This window comes from Lagenorhynchus albirostris, chromosome 4 (assembly GCF_949774975.1).
Source record: "Lagenorhynchus albirostris chromosome 4, mLagAlb1.1, whole genome shotgun sequence".
Lineage (NCBI taxonomy): Eukaryota > Metazoa > Chordata > Mammalia > Artiodactyla > Delphinidae > Lagenorhynchus > Lagenorhynchus albirostris.
In genome coordinates this window covers 99394689-99413306 of record NC_083098.1, presented here as the reverse complement: position 1 = coordinate 99413306, position 18618 = coordinate 99394689, and the positions used below count along the sequence as shown (strand labels likewise).

At 37.6% G+C, this 18618-nt stretch overlaps 1 protein-coding gene across 6 annotated transcripts in view; it reads right to left on the bottom strand.

Annotated features, from left to right (window-relative positions):
- The window catches only part of ADGRA3 (adhesion G protein-coupled receptor A3), a 118748-nt gene that overhangs the window by 19807 nt on the left and 80323 nt on the right, over positions 1 to 18618 (bottom strand). For 3 of the 6 annotated variants that reach the window (XM_060148419.1, XM_060148423.1, XM_060148425.1), the window contains 5 exons: positions 15924 to 16085; positions 13131 to 13334; positions 8539 to 8601; positions 4396 to 4609; positions 3977 to 4185 (listed from right to left, as the gene is read on the bottom strand). In XM_060148419.1, coding sequence (XP_060004402.1) covers positions 3977 to 4185; positions 4396 to 4609; positions 8539 to 8601; positions 13131 to 13334; positions 15924 to 16085 — 852 coding nt within the window. The remainder of the gene's footprint in view (positions 1 to 3976; positions 4186 to 4395; positions 4610 to 8538; positions 8602 to 13130; positions 13335 to 15923; positions 16086 to 18618) is intronic. The other 3 variants (XM_060148421.1, XM_060148422.1, XM_060148424.1) reach the window with 3 other exon arrangements.

The window sequence follows — 18618 nt, the reverse complement described above, 5'->3', positions numbered from 1 at the left end:
ATGGGAACATATGTATATGTATAACTGATTCACTTTGTTATAAAGCAGAAACTAACCCACCATTGTAAAGCAATTATACTCTAATAAAGATGTAAAGAAATTAAAAAAATAAAAATTTTAAAAAAAAACAACAAAAAACATGTGCATGAATATTTACAGCAGCTTTTTCTTGATACCAGATCCTTGCAACAACCAAAATACCCATCAACAGTAGAATGCACAAATTTTGATATCTTTGCACAATGGACTACTATGCAGCAAAAAAAAAAGAATAACCTGCTGCCACATGAAAAAACGAAGATGAATCTCACAGATGTAATGATGGGAAAGAAACCAGACACAAAGAGTGCAAGCTATACATTTCCACTTACATGGAACTGGAAAAACTTATCTACAGTGATAGACATCAGAAGGGTTCTCTCTTGAGATGACAGTGGAAATTAACTAGAAAGAAACATACCAGAGCCTGTGAGTGCTCGAGTAAAAGTCTTTATCTTGATGGCAGCTAAATATGTGTTCACAGATAAAAATATCAAGCTATATAGTTAAGATCTGTGCACATTGCTCAATTAGCTCAATTTAACGAAAAAAGGAAAGTGTTGGTCCCCCTTTGATTCCCAATTCTACTTCATATAATTTATCCTGCAGATTTTCTAATGTGTAAAATAATTTTGTACACGGAAATTATTGGACACAAATAAAATTGAGGAATATGCAAATAAATTATGGTGAGATCATAAAATAATATTCAGAGGTGGAAAAGAATGAGAAAGCTTTTTAATACTGACATGGAAACTTTCAGAAAGGAAATTTAGTAGTGGGATTAAGAAGACATTTCTGGAGCCTGAATTCCAATTCCAACACTAACTACCTTTGAAAACTTGGTCATGGTCCTTAGCCTCTCTATGCCTTGGTTCCTCCACCTGTAAACTGGGGGTAATAATAGTAGCAGTATACTTCATGATGTGGTCATGACGACCAAATAGGTTAATGCACATAAAGACTTGAGAGCACCTAGTATATAAATGCTTAATGAAAATTAGCCACTGCCATCACCACCCTCATATCATCCTAAAAATACCACCTTCATAAGATATCAGCAGCAGCATAAGATATATTGTTCCATGGACATCATTATCATTGTCGTAAGATATACTGCTTCCCAGAAAAAATCATGGTTTAGAACGTTTATAGCATGCAACCTTCGTGTAGAAAAGGAAGAAAATAGGACCATGTATTCATTTTGTTGTAATATACATGAAAATCTCTTCAATAATCTGTAAAAAAACTAATCAGGGGTTACCTATTTTGTGGAGAAGAGGTGATAAGACAGAGGGTTGGGAGTTCAACTTTTCACTGTACATCAGTGTTAGAAATAACTGAAACATTTGATCCATGTGAATGTAGTACCTACTTAAGAATTATATAAACAAAAACATTGCTAGCATTCACATTCAATTATAGAGTAAATGAAACCAAAGTTCACTTTCATTCAGCAAGTTTTATATAAACGAAGTTTAAAAACTAGACGTGTAAAAACAAACGAGTGCGCTCTGGTTTCATGTATTTCTAGGTGAATACAATAACAAAAGGGGAATCAAGGTATAGTGATTATTTTATCTTCACTACCATTACCAATTAAGTAGTAAGTACTATCATAAATAGTTTGGCCCTACTCATTCAGTTTGTTCCCTACTGACCCCAGCTCCTAGAAAGTTTCCTGCTCAATTGGCTATTTCCAATCGTATCATTCAAACAAACCCAGTTTCTGCTTAACTTTTTTCCTTGAGAACTTGGGATATAAATGGCTATCGCAGGATGTCTACTGAACCAAACTATGGTATCTCTTCGAGATTTACAAACAAATACATTCTTTTGTATCATTTTTTAAATACAAAATTATTTAAAACCAGAGCAGGAAAAGTTTTATGGGCTAGCTGCCAAAATAGGAATTTAGACGTGCTATATAAAACCCAATATTAAGGCAGTTTTCAAGAAAAATAGCATTTTACCTATTGTTCATAGTGTCAGGCAAGGAAAAACAGATGTTGACTTCTAATTTTTTAAAGCTATTTCTTCTATCTTAGGCATGACTTATTTAAGAGTATGTATGATTTCATTAACTTTGCCTTCATGTTTCATTAGCAACTCCAAAAATCCCATATACTAACTTTATTACAATTTTGTCAACAATTTCAGATACATCTCACCTTGCTGCCTCTAGGTGGCATAGCTATATTTAAGAAAAGCGAAAGGATATTCTTTGAAAATAGAAAAAAATCTTGGTGCTATTTCTTAGTTTTAAAGAATTGTGCATCACATTTTTTAAAAGATTAAAAGTATGAAAGATAAAAGACTGGCTTATTCCTTCAAGAAAAGGATTATACTAATTTAAATTGTGAACAGCTAGGAAGTTCAAAAATAGATGTTTTAAACTGGTATTAAATTAAATAAAAATAAAAGTTTCACATGGTACAGTGTCATGTCTTTAACAATGAAGTTTATAAAATGCCTTTTGTGTGTGTCTGCGTTTCATTTCTCTTGCCCAACTTTTTCTAGTTAACTACTAAAAAAACTTCAGATGCTGCTGCATCTCTCTTCTCCTTCAGTACTTCTCAGTTTCATGTTACTTTATAATCAAAACCTGAATGAGAAAACACTTTCAAAGTGAAAGAGAAAATGCTTCGTATTTTAATTACTACTTCAAGCTTTCTTTGAAAGGTGACTACAAAACAATAGAATGTGAACTTACAGAAACCAGACTCAGACTTACAGAAATCAAACATCTATTTGTGAAGAGAGTCCTAAACTATCAACACTAACTTTAAGCCCAAAAGGACAGATGACTGATACAAACACAGCTGAGTCTTTGCTAGTGTAGACTTTACCCACTGTCAGCTGGGCTGAGTAACACACACATTAATCCTTCTGCCCTGCCAGATAATCTACTTACTCCTCTGCCTGTTTGGGACACTAGGTAATGTATCCTAAGTTGAGGAGCAAAGAGAAAACTGAAACACAGAATTGAGGAAAATCTACTCTAATTCAAGCTTGCTTCAAGATCATTTCCAGTGGTAGACGCTCTTTTGTCTTTTTAAGAAAATAATACTTCACCTAAAGTAAAATATATGACGTTTCAAGATTATTTGGTGCTTTGATAAAATACTGTCTAGATGAGCTGGAGGCAGAAATCAGAATGCAGGCGTCCTCACTCCCAGGCTAGCCTCAAGCCATTGCTGGGAAATGTCCTTCACAGTCATCAGTAATTCCTTATGCTCTGAATGCATGTATACATACTCCAGGATGTTAGTATCTTATAATAACCACAATATGAAATAAAAACTAGCATGGCTAATTTCATAATTATCAACTCAGGAATCAGATTCACTTAAATGACTCATTAATAAAAAGATCTGTTCCTATACATTAATAACTGGTTATTCTACCAAAGATTAATAGACATGTAAAATGGTAAATAACACAAGACATTAACACTGAAGATATTTGGGTCAATACTGTCACTTGCAGCAACTAAACTGAAATTATCACCATTACTCTAAATTCAAAAGGAGTCTAAAAATTATGATGTGTAGTGGGATAAGGCACTAGATGGCAAAGAAGGAAAACGTCTCACTGTTCACTGTGCATCTTTGGGCAAAACGAGTCACGCTTTCTGGGTTGAGAGTTGGACTGCATACACCCAAGATGTTTCCAAATTTTAAGGTCAAGGTCTAGTTGAATGGATTTGCTTACAAATGTTACTGAAAATTCCTATGCCAAATTCAATCCCATACATTTCACTTCGTAGTAACTCAATTTCCCTTTAAACTCAGAATTACAGCAAAAGTCGCCTCTTACTTAAAGAGAGCAATTATGTCAAAAGTTTTAAAAAAACAATCTTCATTTGAGCTTAACTACGCATAGGGAAAAATGAGAATACTTAAGTGTTTATGCATAACGTTAATGACTGCCGTACCATTAAAACCGCATAGTTACTAAGGGAGTAGCACTGAATGGTGGTGATATTTTCATCTGAGCAGAGTATACGGCACCCATCTGACGTCCAGCCTCCTTGTCCGTTCAGCAAATCAAAATCCCACTGGGCGGCCACAGGATCTGCTCCGTGCGCAATTCGACGCAGTGTCACATTAACAGGGATGTGGTGGGTATCGATGTTCACACCATCTGGAGGATATGGGAAATAAAAATATTTCTGAAACAAACTTCATAAACAATTAAATGTCAACTTATCCACGAATGGGAACTCTGCAAATACCTTTTCTTCACTAGTGACTCATTAAAACGAGAAGGAACAAAAATAAGCATCTTTAGGGACAGGGCATGATAAAGTCGTATTGTCCAGTGACTACAGGATGACATATGCCACAGACAAACCTATTTTGGTGAGAATCACTGGGGTAACCACTGTACGCCGTTTTCCATCATCGGCCAAATTCGTCGAATTCCCGGTGGCTGGAAAAAGCTTTCCATTGCGGAATGCGATGAGTTGAAGCTTATAGAGAGAGTCATCACTTGGTCTGACTTCTCTTTTTTGCTTTGGTGAGAAAAGGGAAGGAGGAAGCTGAATAGAAGCCTCTACAATAGTATTCTGAAAATATATTAAAAAAAAAAAAAACAGAAACAAAGAAGAGTTGTCATATTAGTAGGTAAAAACCAGGAGTATTTTAGATAGTTATGAATGTTGTCTAGTTATATGCTGAATATAGTTTTTAAAGGTAGGTATGTGAAATTTAATAGAACAATTTATCTGTTAAGTAAACATCATATAATAGCATAGAACAAAAGAAGGAGAAAATGAAGAGAAAAGCAAACTCTATTTCAGAGCGCTAAAGTAGTGAACAAGGGATTATTTCAAGCTATAAAGTGAATTTTCCCAATAACGTACATTGCTGAAGTAGATAGCATTAAACAGAACAGGGATCCCAGTGACCACTCTTCACATGAATTTTACAGTGACAAAGTATGGTAAATGAGCACAAAGGGAGCATATCACAAATGTGAGTATAATTAATTTGGGCTTCTGAAACTTTAAGGTGATTTATGATGGATTCCAACTGTCAAACGACAGAAGAAAGAAACTATACACAAACATAATAGAAGTTTAGATTCAGCAAACTTATTTTAGCAGAAGACTAAGAAACACATCACGTTTAGGAAAACACAGTAACAAAGAGGAACAAGTGAAAATTCTGGCTGTGCACTGAGTGTTCTTCAGATTTCTTTATTAGGGATTTTAAAATTATAAATTATTCAGCATTTCATAAAAAATGAATCTGTACACCAGGGAGGCAAATAATTATCTAAAAACATCCTTATTTTAAAGACATCACAAAGCCACTTTCTTGGCACTCACTTCTCTCTCCAATCCAACATACACGATGCCAACAGAATTTCCTCTTCAACAAATCTGTTGTTATTTCAGTTCAAATAACACCTTGGTTCCCAAATGTTTAGAAACTAAGGCCAAAAAATCCTAAGTATGCCATATAATTTGGCTAATTTCCTTGTCCCAAATTCATCCCCTAACTCTCCCTACACCACAAGACTGGGCCACACTGAGTTTATCACTTTTTGAAATCTCCTTCTTTTTAAATGCCACTGTGCACGTGTCAGCATCTCCGGCTGAAATGCTCCATGGTTCTTTTATTTGGTAAGCTCACACTGGTCAGATTTGATTTTCAGTAAGTTAATTCTGCTGGCAATGCAAAGGACAGAGGATCGGGACAAGAAAGGCTGGCAGCCAAGAGAAGGACGCTGCAAAGTTCTATAAATAGGGCTTTTGGTTGGGGGGGATGACTAATTACACGACTCGTCCAGATACTGCTTTTACAGGTAGGTGCTCCCTCCTCTAGACTCATGCAGCATTCTGTACACAGCTCCATGATAACTAATACTTAAAAGTAGCACTGTGGATCTCACTGTCTGCTCCTCTTAACTAGAGTAAGAGAACTTTTGAATGCAGATAATCTCATTTATTTTTGGATAGCCTATGTTAATAATAGTTCCTGGCACTAGTATTTGATAAAATAGCCCATTGTTTATGAAATTAATGAAAGTCTGTGTGGCATTTTTTTAAAAGGTTCTACTGAAGCAAATGATTGACTTCAGATTTAGTTTTTAACTGCCGTGCTTAGGACAATGTTGTAACACAGCAAATAATCATAAATATCTGTTGGAAAAAAGTATTTCAGAAGTTTGAATATTGACAGTTGAATATTACTTTTAAGTTGAGGATGCCAAGAAAATATTCAGTAGAAATATTTCACCTAAGAAAACATATGAAAAGGTTTCTACTATTCTCACAAATATAACTTGATAGGAAAACAAAGTTTATTATAAATTCATTCACTAATATAGTATATTTCTATCAAGTATATAAATTTCTCCTAAGTATATAAGGATGCATGTAAAAAAGGAAAAACATCAGTAGACTGATTTAATTAGAAGGTCAAAATCCTGAGGAACTGTTACATACCAGACATTTATTAAGCTTAAGTACTTTAAAATTCATAAAATAATTCTGTTGTGAACACAAAATAACTTGAAAACAAAGTGTAGCTCTCTGGAAAAGTTTTATAATAAATCAAATTAATTAAAAAAAAGAGGTCATACTTTACTTTCTAAAAGAGCTGAAAAAGGAAATGACAACTATACTTTCTAGAAGTATAAGCTTTTTTCTACACAAATTCAAACTTGTAAAACCATCCCGACAACAATAAATGAAAAACCTCAGGTGTACTGAGATTCCTGAGAGATGAGAGCTAAAAATTCAAGGCTGTTAGACACTTAGATTTCTAAAACATCTTTCAAAGTCCAATAAAGGATATTACTAAATAATAATTATAGGTCCCCTGGGGTGGCCTGGGGTGCTGGAAAAGCAAACTTCACCTATATCAATAATATTTAATTTTTATAGTAAAAAAGTAACACCTGCATATTTAATCTCCTTAAAAGATGTACTGATCATTTATTCCAGAAAGGTTGTAAATGTAATGAAAAAAATCACTAAGGAACACATCTGTCACATTTACTGTGACTATACTTTTTGCCAGTTAGCCTTAAGACAAGAACACAAAGGTAATAATTTCATTTAACCATATATTCATTTTTGAACATATGGATTACAGCAATGGAAATAGATATAAAACATACAAATTATAGCTAATAAATCAGAAAAATCTCTCCTAAAAACCTCTGGGGAACCCTCGTAGACTGTTGGTGGGAATGTAAGTTGGTGCAGGCACTACGGAAAACAGTATGGAGGTTTCTTAAAAAACGAAACATAGAGCTGCCATATGATCCAGCAATCCCACTCCTGGGTATGTATCTGACAAAACTGTAATTCAAAAAGACAACCTGCACCCCTATGTTCATATTCATAGCAGCACTATTCACAATAGCCAAGATATGGAAACAACCTAAATGTTCTTCGACAGATGAATGAATAAAGATGTGGTACATATGTACGATGGAATACCACTCAGTCATAAAAAAGAATGAAATAATGCCATTTGCAGCAGTATGGATGGAACTAGAGATTATCACACAAGCAGGAAGTCAGAAAGAGAAAGACAAATACCATATGATATCACTTATATGTGGAATCTAAAATATGACACAAATGAACTTATCTATGAAACAAACATAGAGAACATACTTGTGGTTGCCAAGGAGGAGGGAGAGTGGGGAGGGATGGACTGGGAGTTTGGGGTTAGCAGAAGCAAACCGTCATATATAGAATAGATAAACAACAAGGTCCTACTGTAAAGCACAAGGAACTACATTCAATAACCTGTAATAAACCATAATGGAAAAGAATATAAAAAAGAATGTATACACAGGTATAACTGAATCATTTTGCTGTACAGCAAAAATTAACATAACATTGTAAATCAACTATATTTCAATTAAAAAAAAAAACTTTCGGAAAGACATGTTTTTGGTGTCTAACATCTATTATTGAAGACCATATGCCACCCATAGGGAGAGGAACATGGGATCTGAAAGAAGAAACCAGAATTTGGATCCCAGCTTCACCATGTGTAGCTGCTTAACACTGCACAATTTTGTCTACCCTGTGAGTTGCATCTGTCACGTGCAGCTAATGATCTTCCTAACAAATGATTATGAGGACCAAAGGAGATCATGACCATGACAAGCACAAAAGGCTATGGAACTGGGGGTAGTATTTTGATTATTATTTCAGGCATACCTCGTTTTATTGCACTTCACAGATAACTGCATTTTGGGGGGCAGGAGGTGGGTTTTTTGTTTTTTGTTTTTTTAACAAACTGAAGGTTTGTGGCAACCCTGTGTTGTCAGACAGTTAGCATTTTTTAGCAATAAAGTATTTTTTAATTTAAGGTTTGTACACTGTATTTTAGGCATAATGCAACTGCACACTTAATAGACTACAGTATAGTATAAACATAACTTTTACATGCACTGGGAAACCACAAACTTGTATGACTCGCTTTATTACAATATTTGCTTTACTACAGTTATCTGGAACCGAACCTGCAATATCTCCGAGGTCTGCCTGTACTGCCACAGCGTGGCAGGTCGTTCGTTATCTGGAGGCTGGGGAGAGAGAAAAATGCCTTAAAGTAATTGACTTACCAACAATCATCTAAAACCTCATCCTGTTTTGACTTTTACAACTCAGCTTTAGTTTTAACTTCAATACTAAAAAATTGACAAACTATACACACATGAAATAATGTTATCATAGAGCTCTAATCATGAATTTATTTGCTGAATTCATGCATATTTTCTTATTTAGAATGACACTAAGAAGAAAATGATAAGTATCATAACAGATGTTAACTCAAATATTTTCACTAGATTTTAACATCATTCATTATGAAATAATCTGCACTTCTGACACTACATAATTAATAAATCAAAATTTTCTGAAATCCTAATTTTGTTTAAGTCTCTAGAATTCTAACAATAAAATTAGAATGGGTCAAAGAGCCAGCTGATTAAAAACAGTAATTTGTTCATGTCTCCTTGACTATCGACTCACTAGATTTTAAACAGATAGATGTTATGATACATCCTAATTATTTTCTTGTGTATAATTAATTATTAACTTCATTCCACCTTTTGATTATCTCACTGCTGAAGATTAACAGGGATTATGTTTGCCTTTAGAATTTTTTTTTAACTGACTTTCTTTGCGAATTAAGTTTGGCTGTTAATTTTTGTTCAACGGCATTTATTGGATGTTTCATTCCTCCATGCATGGCACTGTGCAGAATCTAGAGATATACAATGAAATAAGCCATGGTCCTTGCCCTCAAATATTAAAAATCTAGCAAGGAAAAAACAACAACAATAATAAAACCATAAGAGCTAACATTTATTAAGTGCTAACCCTGTGCCAGGCGCTGCTATAAATGTCTACATATTTGCCTCATTAAACCCTCTCAATAAACCTTTGAGTTTAGTACCACTTCACGATCCCTATGGAACAGAAAGGAACTGACATTCAGAGAGGTTAAAATACTTGCCCAAGTTTGCATAGCTTTTAAGTGGGGGAGCCGAACAGGAACACATTTAGGTAACCATACTCTCTGGCCTCTCACTATAACTCAACTCACCAGCATACCAGCTTCTCATTATTCTAGACAGTGAACAAAGCACTATAGGGCTAACAGGCAATGATGAATTCTGTCTGAGGAAGAGAAGGAAGCTGCCAACCGAATGGAGTCTTAGAAGACAGTAGCAGGGATCTTCCCAAGCAGGGGGGACACTGAGGGCATGAAAAAGGGCACATATGAAGGCAGGAACTGTGACGATGTATACGACTGGCTTGGAAATGAAAAGGACTTCAGGTGGGCTTAAAGCCCTAGATGGGATGAGAGAAATATGGGATGCATAAAGAAAACGTGATTTCTAAATTCCAGTCAAGAAAAATTTTAAAGAACGAATTCTTTCTGGCTACATTAACAGCTGAATTCAAAACACCAACAGCTACTAAAAGCTCTTAGCAGTTAATCGAAAATAGGTAATATTTTGGATGCTAACAAATCTGAATTATGGTAGCAACAGTGGAAGGAATCATTTGGTTAGGAAAAAAAATAGATTAGGTGCTGTAAGGGTCAGATGACAGGTAATTCAATCTCCAACTGGCTGAATGACTGAGACCAGGCACTGGATTTCATCAATGAATCAAGCACTAGCTCTGACCTCGAGTAACCCTCAGTCCGACCCAGGAGTTGTAAGAAACCCATTTGGCTCCTGTGTGTAACATGCAATGCCAGAGATGAGCAGAGTGTTATGGGCAAAGCGAGGAAGAGAGATTAAGATGAGGATGGAAGAGATGAGGACAGACCAAATGGTATTAGGTAAGATTCTTGAAGTTGACATTTCTTCTGTGTGTTATCATAAAACCAAGGAGCTGGGGAGGGGAGAGGAGAAGCAGGGTTTCTAGTAGAAGACTGAGCATGAGCCTGGCCTAAGAATGGCCAGTACTTGGAAGAGACAACAAGGGAAGTTTTCTGCTACTAGACAAGGGCAGATAAATGAGGAAGTTAACTGACAGCCAGCCTCCAGAGGGACACCAAGCCTCCAAGGGACACCATTTATCGTGGGATCTGCAAGGTCCAATTCCACGTCGGGTCGATGCAGGGATAACGTTCACAATATAAACAATCTGAGCAGCTTCCTCAGAGGGGAAGTCTCGTACAGGACCTCTGCTCTGTAGGTACCAGCCCTTCAGTTGCTAAAGGGTGGACAGACGGGGTCGTGTTCCTGAAAGAAGGACCAGGATGCCAGCTGAGGAGACTCAGGGGACTGGGGCAGCAGCTATTCGCTAAAGGGTAAGGAAGTACGTCAATATTTTACTAACTGGTATTGGATTGGTACGTGTTGGCTGAAGACTGCCTTAGGCAGACCAATCTGTATGAAAAGGATGAATTTTTAAGAAGAGCCTGGAGACACAGAGACTAAATAGGAGCTCACAATGGCGTGGGCAATGCAAAACGGAAGTCCAATCTGGGCTGTGAAGGTAATACAGACAGGACAATAGAGATTCAAGAAATATGCAGAAGGCTCCTACTGCTAAGGACTGTCTTTTTATGGGTTTAACTTCTTACGCTAGCATGTTCTCCCATCCAAGGGTAATGCAATTATGAGATGTTCAAGGTGTCTAGTTAGTATATTCAAGGCATTAAAAAAAAAAAAACAGGCAAAAAGAGTAAAAATTGCCATAGTGTACAGTCTACAATGTAAAAGTTTCCTGTTAAAATGCTAAGGCATTTGGTACTCTCAACATTAAAATTTTTAACTAATTTTGTGTCATGAAGGATATGTTCTGTTTTCACTAGGTTTAAGCATGTCCATCTATAAAGCATGAATAATAATGTGATGTGTCCCTGGTTTCTGGCCACCAAGATGATCTTAAAATGATAGAACAGTAAGAAATTAACAAATTTGAGAGTATTCATTTAAAGCTTTCTACTTCAGCAGGTAGAAACTCTCCTTACCCAAAGGGATAGGTTGTAAACTTGATGAAATGTTGGGTTTCATCATTTTTAATTTCTCTCAGACGATCGTCTAAGATAGAAGGGTTCATCAATTTTAAATATTCCTAAAAGACATACACTTCTCATGGGCTTGTGTGTGATGCTGTTTTGATGCCTTTCGTGGTATGTTTTTACCAATAAAAAATACTCTAAGGAAAGGAGCAGGCATTAAGGAGTAGCATCGCTCGGTGCGTCAAATACTCTCATACAGCCAAGAGCAACAAATCTTGCCAATTTTCGTCTGAATATATGGTGTCAAGTAAATATGTTATCATTAGACATTCTGACATAGTTGAGATTGTCTTGGGCAGTGGGGGAAGTTGGACTATTATTAAATTAGGCAAACTGGCTCTCCTTATGGAGGTCACCAGGGTCAAATATGACAAAATATATTAATTCTTCATTCATTCATTCATTCAATATTTGAGCCTCCACAGTGTACCAAGATATCTAACACCTATTTCATTGATTATTCTGCAGGCATAAAATGACTGGAATACTGTTTGCGACATAATTCAGGAACAAATCAGAAACACAGAAAGCACTGTGTAATTATAAACTACCAAAAACATAGTTCCACGTGGCCACACAAAGTTCAACAAAAAATCGTGACTCCAGGGTGTTGAAATTGTACTTTCACCGTTTGCTTCAATGCAGTTTAATGAAACACGCCTGAACCGCAAATTTTAAAAATCAATAAAAATGCTTTTAACTTTGCGTACTGCAATGAAACACACAATTTGTGAACACATGTCACACGCTTGCACTTCTGTGCTAAAAATCTTGATCTACAGCTTGCCTGATTAAATGGCCTGGATTTTCCCATTAGGCCCAGGAGGCACAGAGCCAAGGGCACACAATACTTTTAGGAGGTCTACGAAAACGTTTTTCTTTAAAATCAGAAGCATAAAAATGAACTTTAAAGTCAAACAAAATGTCTTAATACGTAATATTAATATATTCATCTTTTTACCACTGCAGTTGTAAAATATAATTTTGACATATTTGTGTGGAGAAAGGAGTCCAGAGGGCAAAAATGCCTAGGCCCATGAAAATCAGGATGTGTCCCTTCTTGGTCTAAGTTTCTTTCAAAACAACAGCAAAGGCAATACCAATGTCCCCTCCCTCCAAATAACTTTTAGTATGGTTATCTTTGCAAAGCAAAACATTCTGAGTACAGTCATCCTCCATTTCCACAGAGGACTGACTCCAGGACCCCCTCGGATACCAAAACCTATGGACGCTCAAGTCTCTCACGTTAACATGCCATAACAGCTGCATATAGCTAAGCATACCTTCCAGTATACTTACTTTAAATCATCTCTAAATTACTTATAATACCTAATGCAGATGCGATGTAAATAACTGAAAATACAATGTAAATCCTACATAAATAGTTGCCAGCATGCAGCAAATTTAAGTTTTGCTGTTTGGAACTTTCTGGGATTTTTTGTTTTTGACTGAATATTTTCAATCTGCAGTTGGTCGAATCTGCAGATGCAGAACCTACGTATACGGAGGGTCGACTGTATTCTAATCTAACTGTAGAGCCTTAAATGATGACAGAATATAACGTACCTTCAGAGCCAGACTTGAAAACGTATTTGAAACGTTGCACTTAAAGCTCAGCTGTTTATCCAGGTTTCCATCCGGATCCCGCCTCCCATAGTCAGAAAAGCCTGTCCGGTCAGTAGCTGCCACTTTCTGGAACACGGTACATGTCATCCCAGTGAAGCCAGCAGCCTTGATGACATAAGCCTCCAGAGCAATATTGGGTGAATACTTCAAAAGTCAATCAAACAGGAGTTATAAAAGATTTATAAGATGGGAAAAAAGCACTTTCAAAGAGTTTCAAACACAAAACACTATACATAAGCTAGAAGAGAAAGCTCACATTCTTACTAAACAAAGACACAGTAGATAACTGGCAGAATGAAAAAAAGACACTGGAAACAAAAGGATGTCCTAAAATAGAAAGATACCCATGCAGAGGAAAAGAGCAAGTCCCAAAGTATGGAAGATCAGATACAAATGAGAGGTCAGTTTATAATAATTTGAAGAGTACACTGCAGGAAACTATGAGCTGAAGATGGAAGTGGCTTACTGAAAAAAAAAAAACAAAAACAAAAAACCCCACCATGCTAGAAAAATCAGTAGACACCCTTAACGATCATAATACACTTAAAAGTCGCTTCATTCAACACTTCATGCCATCTTCACTTTTTTCTTTCATGGGGACAACAACTCTCAGCATTAAGTTTCACCAATAAAATCTTTATACAGAGTCGCTCCAAAGCTGTTTCGTCAGAAAAGGAAGGGAGGTGCTAGGCCAGACAGAAATGAACAGATTTTAAAAGCAAATTAGGCCAGAAAATCACCTAAAAAAGATGGCACGGGCCCCAACAATTTTAAGGAATGCAAGAGTGAGACTGAACTCGAGGGTCCACCAAAATGTACGGCCTGCCGATACAAACAGCCACCAAGCCCATGTCCGGAGGACTGCTGCCACCACTCCCTCTGTGAGAACCACGACAGAGAGGGCATGAGAAGTGACAGGCTGACGGGTCTCTTTCACATCCATCAAGATGACAGCATGTGCTGTAAATTTCAGGGACAAGATGACATCTCCCTCCTTCAAGGATGATTCATTCTATGCCTACTATAGAGGGAAGGCATCATTCTAAGTACCATATGTGGACGAAGTCCTCTTTTAAAAAAATTTTTTAAACATAGGACTTCCATGCGAGGCATCTAAAATCTATTGGGAAAATTAAAATTTTAAAATATAAGAAGGCAGAATTTTCCAAGTACCATATGCACAGTAGAAAATAACTGGTGGCTTCCTAAATTTTTAAGACTAAGGAATCTTTGCATTAGCTTTTGTCCCACAGATGACACATTGCAAAAAATCTTACTAAATTCAATTATATTTAGCAAATTATATTCGAAATTTTTTTGTCAATCAAAGACATATATAATCATGATAAACATGTGAAACCTCAGTTGAAAGAAAGAAAACTGCCATTCTGAGATGGCCTTGAAGCCATATCATAAGTAGATATATAGTTTCTCAGAAATCTTTTTATACTTTGAAATGGTGTGCAAATACCCACTATACTGCCCCCTATTATATCCTTGGGTTCTCAGAAGAACGAAGTAAGTTCTCTGTGCTGAGTAATAAGCAAGGCTGAAGCACAGGATTGAAAATGGATCTAAATGACCTGGAGGACCAAGTGTGGCCCTAAAACTGGCAAGCTCATTTCAAGTAAGATCATATGCCTGAGAGGGCAACTACCCTGAACTATGTTGTCAAGATAGGAGTCATGGGCTTCCCTGGTGGCACAGTGGTTGAGAGTCCGCCTGCCGATGCCGGGGACACGGGTTTGTGCCCCGGTCCGGGAGGATCCCACATGCCGCAGAGCGGCTGGACCTGGGAGCCATGGCCGCTGAGCGCCTGCGGGTCCGGAGCCTGTGCTCCGCGACGGGAGAGGCCACGGCAGTGAGAGGCCTGCGTACCACAAAAAAAAAAAAAAAAAAAAAAGATAGGAGTCATGCTAAGCCTCCATTTTGTTTATTATTCAGGAAAGTAGTCCTAAACTTAACTGAGCAAAAGGACCAATAAAACACAGTCTCATCAAAAAGGTTCCACTGATCAATGGAAAGACAGCAATCTTGAATTGTGTAAAATCATAGGAGGAGGTATAGAACATTCGATGAATCCATTAAAATAGTTAGAAAATGAAAATCATGGGCCAGATCAGAATATGACTGCTAAAAGAATAAAGCATTATTTATTATATTTACGTTTGTCATATTTACCACATTTTAGAACAAAAAAAGGAAGCAGTACATCAAGAAATTTAGGACAAATAAAACAATACTATTTAATGGAGTGACTATTACATATAAATAACTCATTATCCCAAGAGTGAAATTGACTGAAAAATGCCCATATGTTCAGAAGGGTTGGGGATTGGAATCCTTGTTCCCTTTTGAAATTGAAACCTGGGCAAGAAATCAAGCACTGTTTCAAAACATCCTTCAGGGACGGGAACAGAATACCAGCTAGGGTGGACAGTGGGTATGTGACAGGAGGGCAATCCTATAGTGCTGTTATTTGTGTTGTAGCAAGTTTCAGAGGATGAGACAGTGCTAACCGTTCAAATTACAAATTAAGATAGCACTTTCCAGTTACCAAGAACACAGACTATTCAGGGCAAAATTCTCTCTTAAAATGTCTAAGAACAGGAAATTCTGTAATAATCAGCAATAACAAAATACCCCATAATGGGGAACAGACTTATCTCTTTTGAGCTAGAGCTGCTTTACATGAACCTTTTCCTTAGAATTCTAGGCTAACGTTGCACTTACTGTTGAATAAACATGAGCTCCGTTTGCTAGCCGGTACGTGGCGATGCGCTGTAGACACTGAACGATCCTACTGCAGGCTTTAGCTTCCCTCTGCGCCAGCCCCAGGACACGATCGTCAGCCAACATGATGTTACTTGCAATGTCAACCATCACATCACCGAGCTAGCAGGCGTGCAGGAGAGAAAAGGAAGCTCTTTAAAGCCAACGCAGGCGGCTTAACATCATCAAAATCCTAATGAGACACCAAGATGGGCCTTCAGTCTACATTTTCACGTGAAAACCCAACAGGCATTTGACTTGCTTCTCATTAAAACATCTCCAGATGGGAAGAGCACAGTCAGTTATAACCATTTCGTAATATTTAGCTCAAAACAGTACACGTAAGTAACCATCAAATCATTGGTGAAAAGACTGACATGCAGTACTCAAACTGATGAAGGATGGGGGCGAGGGGGAGAAAGGCGATTAAATTAATCAAGGGGAGGGAAAAGACGTCACGTGGTTCTCAGAATAAAAAGATCTCGACTCTGTCTGGAAAAATACTTATCTTCCTTTTGCGTGTTACTTAACATTTTTATTAAGAAATATTTGCCACACATTGTCAATCAACTATACTTCAACTTAAAAAAATTTTTTTAATTAAAAAAAAGAAAGAAACTTACACTGGCTCCCTCTTTAGTATCCTGTCATGTTCAAAACTCTAGGTATGTCCAACTACTGCAAGTTCCCCATATGCACTGGGCCATCACACGTGTCTATGCACATGTGGTTCCCTCTACCTGGCATGAGCTGCTTCTTGCTTTCCTCCCAACTCAAGGGATGGTTTAAGACCCAGTGCCACGAAATAAATGGATCCTAAGAAGTGTCCACTTTTCCACCGCTTGTTTCTTTTCATTTACTCAGTTCTTTTCATTAGCTCAGTTCATAATTTACAGACGTAAACATCTGTCGGGCAATGCCAGTGGAATGTCAATTGGCCGTTGTTGATGGTGACTTGTGTGTCCCATATCAGAGAAGTGCACTGAACAGTCCAGGCTAAGGAAGCAGCCTGTTGTCAAAGGGGTTTGCTACTGAGCAAAATATTCACAAGAGGGAGAGCCATGGCAGAAAGAACACAAGCATTCCAGAGGTAGCACCGGAGGATTTACAAACTGGCAGGTCCTCTAGCCAAGAAAGAAGCATCAAAAGCCCCAAAGCCAAGCCAGAAAGCCAAGGCCGTTTCAGCAGACCTTTAGGTCATCCCAGAAGATCCCAGCTGAGCTTGTCAACTCTGTTCTGCCTCCAATACTCTTCCCAGAGTGTATAACTATGACAGCTGAGAGGGGTTTGGAAAAAGGTCAGTCCTTTCCACCCATGGTTCACTTCAGGAACAAGACAAGCCTGCAGAAATCCACCAGATCCCACCCCCGGAGCCTTGGAGTGAAGCAACTGCAGTAAGAACAGGGGAAAGAACAGAACCGCAGATCCTGACCGCGAGCAGGGCAGGCACCTCCCATACCTTCCTTTATTTGTGAAATAAGGATAATAACCATCCTGTCTTTTCTGCATGTTGTAAAGATTAAGTTCCACTAATAACTATAAGACTCCTGGGCTTCCCCAGTGGCGCAGTGGTTGAGAGTCCGCCTGCCGATGCAGGGGACACGGGTTCGTGCCCGGGTCCGGGAAGATCCCACATGCTGCGGAGCGGCTGGGTCCATGAACCATGGCCGCTGAGCCTGCGCGTCCGGAGCCTGTGCTCCGCAACGGGAGAGGCCACAACAGTGAGAGGCCCACGTATCGCAAAAAAAAAAAAGACTCCTGAAACCATGCCTGGCACATGGCAGGTATTCAAAACATAGCTCTTCTTGTTATTTTTATTGTTTTTTATTTTCATTTCAATCCCAAAGTAAGTCTATTTGAGGATGACAGGCTCCAGAAGAAGTGTTAAGAAGGGTACATTTTTAAAGTCTATATGTTCATACATATAAAGAGGAACCATACATCCAGCAAAACTGCCACTTCCTCCTCTGGAAAGCCCCACCGCCTCATCCAATTAAAATATAGTTAACTGACTTCATACTGACCTTACCACCGTGTGTCACAATTCTGTCCTTATTTTAATTCCAATGTAAACATCTTGGGGGCAGGGACAGCACAACATCCTATTTACATCCAAACCCTTACTCATTAGTGTAATAACTCTTCGTATAAAAGCCAATAGCTGTACAATATCCATTCACTCTCTGACTAAATATTTATTGAGGACCAAGGTGAACTAGACACTGTCCCAAGCAATGGAGATTCAGCAGTTAAAGAAACATAAAAGATCTGTTTTGGAGTTTATACCTAGTAAAGAAAATATATAACAAGTAAATACATTTTTAAAAAGTGACTAGGTTGTGATACCTGCAATAAAGGAAATAAGCAGAGTAGTATATGATAGACAGTAATGGAATATAATTCAAAAACCCTATTCCAATAGACTCACATGTTCTCAAGAGGCATTTCACCCAAACCCAAGACATTAACAAGATCAAACTCTGTAGAATCCTGAGTCTGTTCACTTGACACAATTTTTGAAAACATCAACACCTCGGAACATATTCCCAAAAACAACAGGTATGCGCGTAAATTTCATTTTAACAGAAGCGCTTATTTCTGGAGTTATGAAGACGGGTAGTGACTCCTGAATATGTCACTCAGCCATTTATACAGC